Here is a 10,722-nt window from a genome sequence, read left to right on the forward strand (position 1 = left end):
GCCATCCTCTGCCCCTGAGGTCACTTGAGCTACATTTCCGGGGCTCGGCAAGCAGCCCGCATTGACAGCCCTTTGCGGGGTCTTACACTCATCCGACTGTAATTTTGGGGAGAAGCCCCCCTTGGCAAGAACTGGTCCATTCCGACGACTCGCTGACACTCTGCCTACCCAAAATTTAATTTCGACTGAAGAGGTGGTTATTTGGAGGTGCAACAAAACGTCTCGGGGTTTAAACCAACTTTGGTCCTGTTGCCAGGATTGAACCTTGTGAAATATTCCTGGATTTAAGCGTTCCAGTGGATAGGTACGGCCCATCGCAGGGGTCACCAATCTTTTTTGGATTGGCGGCCCGGTGGGAGAGGGAGGGGCAGACAATATGGAATGGAATGGAATGAAATAGAGTAGAGTAGAGTAGAGTAGAGTAGAATAGAATAGAATAGAATAGAAAGTAGAGAGTATAGAGCAGGGGTAATCAACCTTGGCTCTTTTATGACTCGTGGACTTCAACTCCCAGAATTCCTGAGCCAGCATGGCTAGCTCAGGAATTCTGGGAGTTGAAGTCCACGAGTCATAAAAGAGCCAAGGTTGACTACCCCTGGTATAGAGTATAGAGTATAGTAGAGTAGTCCTTGGAGGTCATCTAGTCCAACCCCCTGCTCAGGCAGGAAACCCTGTACCATTTCAGACAAATGGTTGTCCAGTCTCTTGAGGCCCCCACAAGCTAATTTCAGTCATGGATCCTCTTCCTTGTCCTCCTTCTTAATGGCAGGACTTAGATGAGGGGGTCTCCAAACTTGGCCCCTTCATGACATGTGGACTTCAACTCCCAGAATTCCCCAGCCAGCCATGCTGGCTGGGGAATTCTGGGAGTTGAAGTCCACACCTCTTCAAGTCGCCAAGTCTGGAGATCCTTGACAGATGAAAAGCGGTGGTACGTTCACGAGATGTTTCTCTTAACTCAGTTGCTCCAGGGTTTAACCCAGTTCTTCTTCCCTTTTTTTTTTTTTGCAGGGGTCTCACAAGCCCTGATGGACCTCTGAGAATTTGCATCCGGCCAGCTGGAAGAGCATGGTTAAACACCAGCCACTCCAATATTACGAGCCCCAGTTGTGTTTGTCATGCCTGACGGGAATTTATGGATGCCGGTGGAAGCGATACCAGCGGTCACATGATGACACCACAAAGGTGAGCCACTGGTGGGCCGGGATGGCCATTTTTGTATGGGCGAGTCCCGACGTTGGGGCCTGAGACCTTGATTTGGTAATAAAGCCTAAGTGCCAGGAAACTGGATTGCAGATGCTTGTGACCTGGGACCGGAAGCTGGGTTGCAATCAACTAGATTAGAACAATTAACCAATGGAAGCTACATTTGTGGGGTCCTTGGTGCTCTCTGAGCTTGGTTGTGTTTTTTTTGCAGACGTCTCATTACCCAACTAGGTAACATCATCAGTGCTAGAAGGGGCGGCGGTGTTTGCTCTCTGCTTATATACAAATGGCTTGGCTTGTCAGGGTTGATGAGAATGTTCTTGGTTGTTCCTTGATTAGGTTGTGGTTTACTGTTAGCTTGTTCGTCTGAATAGGAAGTTCCTTGCTTGGGGCATTGTTTATTGGTGGATTGTTGGTCTAGGCCTGGGTTAATCCTGGTGTTAATCTCTGCTTATCTGGGTGTTGATTGCTGGTGAAGAGATGTCCTGATCTTTCAGCTTTTTGAATTTCTCTTGTGAATGGTAGGTAGATGTTGTTTATATGTGCCTGTGGACGGTTGATTTGACTGAATCAGAAGTTGTTGATATAGAAGCCTAGTTGGCAAAGGAAAAAAGCTAGAATAAGGTTGAAAAAACTGGGATTTTGACTCATTAGAGTGGGTTTTATATTGCCAATTAGAGGGTTAAAGGGAGATGTTGAGATAAGGGGAATTTTGGTTATTAGATTTATAATATTTGGAAACCAGTTGAAAACAAGGATTTTATTGGTTTAATATTTAAAAATTAGACTTAAAAGGGAAAAGAAAGTTAAATATTATGAATATGATTTATTGATTAACCCAGGCAATATATATAATGGTTTTGATTTACTAAAGGGGACATTGTGTTATTAAGAAGATGATTTAGTATGATGGGAAATGGATAACTTTTAGGAAATGGAACAAGATTATATTCAAATACCGGCAGATAAAATATGTATTTTGGATATTACAGTTTGTTGTGAAGTGAGATAAGGCAAAATTTGGTTACCCAAAGTCTGAAAATTATAAATATCAAAGGTTAAATTGGAATATTGATAAGAAATTAAAAAGTGAGTAAAAATCAATAACAGGATATGGATTGTTTATGAAGATTGAATGTAATTAAGATATGTATAAGCTAAAAAGTTATTGATAAATGTAATAATGATGTTCTTATTGAGTTGATATAATTAGAAATGTACTAACCTGAAAATGAGGCAGTAAATGTTAAGGGAAAAGAAGAAGAAATATTTGATGTGGTAACCTGAGATTTGCACTAAGATTTTGTTATTGAACTATTGTAACCCAGTCACCACGTTGCTTTTTAAATATTCAAATGTAAAATTGGAAAATTAATAAAATATTATATATATATATATATAAAAAGAAGAAGTTGTAGATCAGGGGTCTTCCAACTTGGCCTTTTTATGACTTGTGGACTTCAACTCCCAGTATTCCTCAACCAGGCACGCTGGCTGAGGAATTCTGGGAGTTGAAGTCCACAAGTCATAAAAAGGGCCAAGTTTGAAGACCCCTGTTGTAGATACATGAGGTTCTCGCTTAATGGCAGTAACTGGAGACTTCTGGAACTGCCGTTGTTAAGTGACATGTTAAAGAGTACTACCTGTAGTTTTTTTAAAATAAGGAAATAAGTGACTGAGCCCAAAGCTGTGGAAATGCCTCCGAATTTTCAACAAGCATCTATTTGTTGATTTCTTCTCCAATTACCCTCTGCACATCTAAGAATTCAGAATTTGTTGGAAGCGGTATATAGGGCCTCCTGCATGAGCAGAGGGTTGGACTAGAAGACCTCCGAGGTCCCATCCAACTCGATTATTCTATGTTCTAATTGTGTTGGTTTTAAAAATGGACTTTAATGTTTTGGTATTCCTGCCTTGGAGTTTCGCTTGATTGATGTTTCTCTACCTTGACAATTCTAAGATGGGTGGACTTCACTCCCAGAATTCCCCAGCCAGCATGGGGGAACTATGGCCCCTTCATAACTTGTGGACTTCAACTCCCAGAATTCCTCAGCCAGCATGGGGGAACTATGGCCCCTTCATGACTCGGGGACTTCAACTCCCAGAATTCCTCAGCCAGCATGGGGGAACTATGGCCCCTTCATGACTGGTGGACTTCAATTCCCAGAATTCCTCAGCCAGCATGGGGGAACTATGGCCCCTTCATGACTGGTGGACTTCAACTCCCAGAATTCCTCAGCCAGCATGGCTCAGCTTGAAAACCTCTCCCTTTTCCCTCAGCATGGCTGGCTCAGGAATTCTGGGAGTTGAAGTCCACGAGTCATAAAAGTGTCAAAGTTGAGAAACACTACCTGAGATGATCAAACCTTTACTCCTGGTGATGCTAGTTATCAGAAGAACAATTTAAGGAAGTTTTCGTGCCCAAAGCTATAACATTCCTTGCCTCGTTTTGAACCATTGATTCTGTTTGATTTACCATAATTTAATTTTTCGTCCTCTAAGAGTGAAGCTCCTTTTAGACACCCCATCTCTGCATCCTTCTTGGTTTTCAGCCCCAAAACCTCCCTTATATTTGGTGCAAAAGCTTTCAAAAATTAGGAGTAGCTTCCGAGGGGGTTTTAAAACGGCAAATTATCCGAAAATGTTATTTGCAAGAGGCTAAAAGCTGGAGAGTAGAAGAACATTTACATTTCCTCCAAGCAAGATTTATTTTAATAGAAAGAAGGGTCGGAAAACTTTGTTGTTTTTTAAAAAATAAACGGTTCAAGGGTTCTCTTTTCTCCCGATGGCTCTATATACATGCTGGATTTAATTAATATTTCAAGAGATCGGCAAGGAGATAGCCCAGCTGTCTCTCCTCCTGCATCTCAATTTATAGCGGTAATAAGAGGACACTCTATATAGCCAGTCATTTTTGTACCACACAAGCATCTTTCAAGGTTTCTTTGCTACCCTGAAACCGGAGGAAATTGCAGCTTACAAAAGCTGATGCTTTTGAATAAAACGGGTTAGTTGGAAAAGGCACTTCCAGATTCCTAATTTTTTAGTAGACTATGGCTGTCCTCCTGTGACTTCTTCTTATGCTAAATCAGAGGTCTTCAAACTTGGCCCTTTTATGACTTGTGGACTTCAACTCCCAGAATTCCTCAGACAGGCACCTTCCCTCCCAGCAGGCTGGGAGTTGAAGTCCACAAGTCATGAAGGGGCCATAGTTCTCCCATGCTGGCTCAGGAATTCTGGGAGTTGAAGTCCACCAGTCATGAAGGGGCCATAGTTCCCCCTTGCTGGCTCAGGAATTCTGGGAGTTGAAGTCCAGAAGTCATTAAAAGGGCCAAGTTTGAAGACCCCTGTGCTAAATCTTTCAGGAGTCTGAGGTGCACATGGCAAAACCAGCCAGAAATGGAATTTTTCGGAGCTACCGTATTTAGGATCGAAAAGGAGAAATTCAGATTTCAGAGCTGGCACTCAAAAACCTGAATTTTCCCCTTTTGTTCCCAAATAAACCCATAAACCAGAGAAGAGAAGAGAATTACAGAATAGAAGAGAATTACAGAATAGAATAGAATAGAATAGAATAGAATAGAATAGAATAGAATAGAATAGAATAAAGCTGGAAGGGACCTTGGAGGTCTTCTAGTCCAGCCCCCTGCTTGAGCAGGAGAACTATACCATTTCAGACAAGTGACTGTTTAGTCTCTTCTTAAAAACTTCCAGTGACTTCCAGTGGAATTGACAGGCTGAATCTGTCAACTTTGTTGACAGGCTGAATCTGTCAACTTTGAAACGGGTAGACTTCAACTCCCAACATTCCTCAGCCAGCGTGCTGGCTGGGGAATGCTGGGAGTTGAAGTCCACCCGACTCAAAGTTGCCCAGGTTGAAAAACAGTTTATTAGGACCATTGAATGGTTCCTCAAACATGCTTTCAATCCATTGAAAATGTTGATTTCTTGTCCGTATTGCTGCCTCTAGCTCTTTTTGGATAGCTGACGATCACAGGCTGTACAAACAAACAAACAAACAAACATGCATTTGAGGTTTGCTGAAAGGCTGCTGTTCCAGGAGACACTCTAGGAAGAGAGCCTTGTTGTCTATGGCAACCAAAAACCATCCAGCATGTCTTTGGACTAGCAATTTTATTATAAGCATTCCTTACGACCAAAAGTAGGACTACAGTTAAGCAAATAACTATAATAATAATAATAAAGTTGGAAGGGACCTTGGAGGTCTTCTAGTCCAACCCCCTGCTCAGGCAGGAAACCCTATACCATTTCAGACAAATGGCTGTCCAGTCTCTTCTTAAAAACTTCCAGTGTTGGAGCATTCACCGCTTCTGGAGGCAGGTTGTTCCACTGGTTAATTGTTCTAACTGTCAGGAAGTTTCTCCTTTGTTCTAGGTTGCTTCTCTCTTTGGTTCGTTGTTAAATGAATCACGAGGTCATTAAGCAAATCCGGCTTTCCCCATTGACTTTGCTTGTCGGAAGCTGGCTGGGACGTTCGCAAATGGTGGTCATATCAATGCATAAATAAATATAAATATAAATATAAATGGTGGTCATATAACGATGCTGCAACCATTGTAAATAGGTGCTGGTTGCCAAGCGCCCGGATTTTGATCACTTGCGATGCCGTGATAGTCATAAGTGCGAGGACCGGTCGTAAGTCACTTTTTAAAGTAGTGTTGCGACTCCGAACCGTCTCTAAATGAATCGTTGTAAGTCAAGGACAACCTGCCAAAGGCAGAAGCTTTGGCGAAGGCTCCTTCTAATAAAAGGGCAAAGATCTTTCATTCTTTTTCCAGACGACTCGGGTGCCAAGATTTGAGTGTTTAAAAGCCAGCTTCCTCTTGCCACAAATGTGTGTGTGTGTGTGTGTGTATTTGTGTGGGAGTGCGAGGAAAAGGGCCCTACAGCCAGCCCGCAGCAGCAAATACTACAAGCTGTGTTGCCCTTTGCAAAACCCATTTTAAATTAAATCATTAATGGCTTTCCCAGAGAGCAGCGAATTACCCTGATGGACTGTTTTTTCCCCCCTGTTAGACAGACCACAGGAAACCTTTTAAGCGTTTTTTGTTCAGATCTTTGTCGCTAATTGCAACGGTTTGTTAAAAAAAAAAACATGCCAGTTACACAAAATAGCTTTTCTTTTATGAAAGGGCTTTTTCCTCCCCCAAAATGTGTCTCTCCCCAGATGGATAAATTGAGCTACGATGTGGGTCCAAAAGCTGATTCTTGACCAGCCAGGAATAAAAGTACATACTTAAAGAATTGGATCAAGTTAGACCAGGGGTAGACAACCTTGGCTCTTTTATGACTCATGGACTTCAACTCCCAGAATTCCTGAGCCAGCATAGCTGGCTCAGGAATTCTGGGAGTTGAAGTCCATGAGTCATAAAAGAGCCAAGGTTGCCTACCCCTGAGTTAGACAAACATTAATTAAACCCAGGGGGGGGTTGGACTAGAAGACCTCCAAGGTCCCTTCCAGATTCCATTCTATTCTATTCTATTCTATTCTATTCTATTCTATTCTATTCCATTCCATTCTATTCCATTCCATTCCATATTTTCTATTCTATTCTATTCTATTCCATTCCATTTAATTCCATTCCATATTTTCTATTCTATTCCATTCCATTTCATTCCATTCCATATTTTATATTCTATTCTATTCTATTCCATTCCATTCCATATTTTCTATTCTTTTCTATTCTACTCTATTCTATTCTATTCTATTCTATTCTATTCTCCTTTCCTTCTTCTATTCTCCATCTTTCCTTATTCTATTCTATTCTATTCTATTCTATTCTATTCTATTCTATTCTATTCTATTCTATTCTATTCTCCTTTTCTTCTTCTCTTCTCCATCTTTCCTTTTTCTATTCTACTCTACTCTACTCTATTCTATTCTATTCTGTATTTCTATTCTATTATGATGATGATGATGTCACTTTTTTAAGTAGCATCACTTTGAACAGTCGCTAAATGAAAAAACAAACAAACTCAGGCCCCCAATGCAGCTTTTTGCCTCCTGTTCTAAAAACGGCCCTCGGATGCTGATTAGGAATAAAATTTGCATATTTTAAAGCTTAGCACAACATTTGGCATCCGCAAATAATTTGGCAGCCCTCCCGCTTAACTTGAGACCCGAGGAAGGCAGCTGAGGGGAGGGAGGGTGGGCGGCTGAGCGAATCGCCTTGCTCCAATAAAGATGTTGAGGTGGGTTATTTATTCCCTGGGCCGTGGGCCAAGACACCTTCCTTGCATTCTGTTTTTGGCTCTGCCCTTTTCCCAGTGCTGAAAATATACCAGCCTGGGCTAAATTCACCCTGAGTTTTCCTGACTGTAGGAATTCCACTTCAAAAATCAACCAAGAGTCTCTTGCTCTCTCCCCCGCCTCAACACCAAATTCTGATAATGTTATCTGGTTCCGTTATCTCCCAATTCTAGCTAGCGCTAAAAAAATACACTTTGGACATTCCTTTAGAGCAGTGCTTCTCAGAAGAAGTTGATGACGAGAGTCGGGAGGGACCTGGGAGGTCATCTAGTCCAACCCCCTGGTTAAGCAGGAGACCCCCATACCGTTTCAGACAAATGGTCGTCCAGTCTCCTCTTAAAAACCTCCAGTGATGGAGAAAAGGAAGGAAGGAAGGAAGGAAGGAAAGAAGGAAGGAAGGGCAGAATGACAGAGTCAAAAGGGACCTAGGAGGTCATCTAGTCCAACCCCCTGGTCAAACAGGAGACCCCATACCATTTCAGACAAATGGTCATCCAGTCTCTTCTTAAAAACCTCCAGTGATGGAGAAGGGAAGGAAGGAAGGAAGGAAGGGCAGAATGACAGAAGGGACCTTGAAGGTCATCTAGTCCAACCCCCTGGTCAAGCAGGAGACCCCATACCATTTAAGACAAATGGTCATCCAGTCTCTTCTTAAAAACCTCCAGTGATGGAGAAGGGAAGGAAGGAAGGAAGGAAGGAAGGAAGGAAGGAAGGAAGGAAGGAAGGGAGGGCAGAATGACAGAAGGGACCTTGAAGGTCATCTAGTCCAACCCCCTGGTCAAGCAGGAGACCCCATACCATTTAAGACAAATGGTCATCCAGTCTCTTCTTAAAAACCATCAGTGATGGAGAAGGGGAGGAAGGAAGGAAGGAAGGAAGGAAGGAAGGAAGGAAGGAAGAGCAGAATGACAGAGTCAGAAGGGGCCTTGGAGGTCATCTAGTCCAACCCCCTGGTCAAGCAGGAGACCCCATACCAATTAAGACAAATGGTTGTCCAGTCTCTTCTTAAAAACCTCCAGTGATGGAGAAGGGAAGGAAGGAAGGAAGGAAGGAAGGAAGGAAGGAAGGAAGGAAGGAGAGCAGAATGACAGAGTCAGAAGGGGCCTTGGAGGTCATCTAGTCCAACCCCCTGCTCAGGCAGGAAACCCCATACCATTTCAGACAAATGGCCGTCCAGTCTCTTCTTAAAAACCTCCAGAGATGGAGCACCCCACAACTTCTGGAGGAAAGCCCTTCCCGCTGATGACAAGTAGCCCTCAATAACCATAATTGAGTCCATAATTGTTGTTAATTGAGACCTTTTATTGAGTTTTGCTGCATTTTACAACTTTTTTCCTTTTTTGCCACCGTTGTTAAGTGAATCACTGCAACTGTGAAATTAGTCACACGGTTGTTAAGTGAACCTGGCTTTCCCCATTGACTTTGCTTCTCAGAAAGTCACAAAAGGGGATCAAAGATGATTCCGGGACACTGCAACCCATCATAAATATGAATCAGTGGCCAAGCGTCCGAATTTTGGTCACTTGATCACAGGGATACTGCAACGGTCGTTAAGTGTGAAAAATGGCCGCTAGGTCACTTTTTTTCCAGTGCCGTTGTAATTTTGAACAGTCACTAAACGAACTGTTTGTAAGTCGAGGGACTATCTGTAATCGTTCCCACTGTTGGGAAATTTGTCTTTATGTCCAGATCAGTTCTCAAGCTTGGCAACGTCAAGAAATATGGACTCGATGTGTTTTTTTTAGATCTGTAGCATTTTGCGTGGTGTTAGTAAGACCCCACTTAGAATAGTGCAACCAGGTTTGGTCACCATGATGTAAAAAAGATGTTGAGACTCTAGAAAGAGGGCAGAGAAGAACAAAAAAGATGATCAGGGAGTGGAGGCTAAAACATACAAAGAACAGTTGCTGGAATTGGGTACGTCTAGTTCAGGGGTAGGCAACCTTGGCTTTTTTATGACTTGTGGACTTCAACTCCCAGAATTCCTGAGCCAACATGGCTCTGCTTGGAAACTCTCCTTTTCCCCTCAGCATGGCTGGCTCAGGAATTCTGGGAGTTGAAGTCCCCAAGTCATGAAGGGGCCATAGTTCCCCCATGCTGGCTCAGGAATTGTGGGAGTTGAAGTCCACAAGTCATGAAGGGGCCATAGTTCCCCCATGCTGGCTCAGGAATTGTGGGAGTTGAAGTCCACAAGTCATGAAGGGGCCATAGTTCCCCCATGCTGGCTCAGGAATTGTGGGAGTTGAAGTCCCCAAGTCATGAAGGGGCCATAGTTCCCCCATGCTGGCTCAGGAATTGTGGGAGTTGAAGTCCACAAGTCATGAAGGGGGCCATAGTTCCCCCATGCTGGCTCAGTAATTCTGGGAGTCGAAGTCTGCAAGTCATGAAGGGGCCATAGTTCCCCCATGCTGGCTGAGGAATTCTGGGAGTTGAAGTCCCCAAGTCATGAAGGAGCCATAGTTCCCCCCATGCTGGCTCAGGAATTCTGGGAGTTGCAATCCATGAGTCATGAAGGGGCCATAGTTCCCCCATGCTGGCTGAGGAATTATGGGAGTTGAAGTCCCCGAGTCATAAAAGAGCCAAGGTTGCCTACCCCTGGTCTAGTTTAATGAAGAGAAGGACGAGGGGTGACAGGACAGCAGTGGTCCAATATTTGAGGGGCTGCCACAAAGAAAAGTTGGGATCAAGCTATTCTCCAAAGCACCAGAAAGCCAGACGAGGAATAACGGATGAAAAGTGATCAAGGAGAGATTCAACCTTGGAAATAAGGAGAAATTTCTTGACAGTGGGAACAATAAACCAATGGAACAGTTTGCCTTCAGATGTTGTTGGTGCTCCATCACTGGAGGCTTTCAAGAAGAGACTGGACTCTGTCAGAAATGGTGTGGGGACTCCTGCTTGGGCGGCGGGTTGGACTAGATGACCTCCAAGGCCCCTTCCAACTCTGTTGTTCTAATTCTCATTATTCTAATTCTAATCTCCCTCAGATCTTTGGAGATCCAGCAGGATCAGTGCACCATTCCTAATTGAAGAGGAGACCGGACAGCCACTTGTCAGAAATGGTCTCCTGCTTGAGCTGGGGGGGTTGGACTAGAAGACCTCCAAGGTCCCTTCCAGCTCTATTCTGATCGATTAATTCTGCAGACACCCCCCCCCCCCATCCTGCAGGACCTCAAGCATTTGCTATTTGCCTTTGCAACACAACACAGGTCCTTTGAATCCCTCCCTTCTCACCCCCACCCCTC

The 10,722-nt window shown here is 43.6% G+C and overlaps 1 protein-coding gene across 1 annotated transcript in view; it reads left to right on the top strand.

Moving 5' to 3' along the window:
* Window positions 1-1,068: 1,068 nt before the first annotated feature.
* The window catches only part of GDPD5 (glycerophosphodiester phosphodiesterase domain containing 5), a 76,474-nt gene continuing 66,820 nt past the window's right edge, over window positions 1,069-10,722 (top strand). Inside the window, exon 1 of the mRNA XM_029284614.1 lies at window positions 1,069-1,185. Within this exon, the coding sequence (XP_029140447.1) occupies window positions 1,069-1,185 (117 nt within the window). The remainder of the gene's footprint in view (window positions 1,186-10,722) is intronic.

The sequence above is a fragment of the Protobothrops mucrosquamatus genome, unplaced genomic scaffold, assembly GCF_001527695.2.
Source record: "Protobothrops mucrosquamatus isolate PMUCROS unplaced genomic scaffold, P.Mucros_1.0 scaffold765, whole genome shotgun sequence".
NCBI classification, from domain to species: Eukaryota; Metazoa; Chordata; class Lepidosauria; order Squamata; family Viperidae; genus Protobothrops; species Protobothrops mucrosquamatus.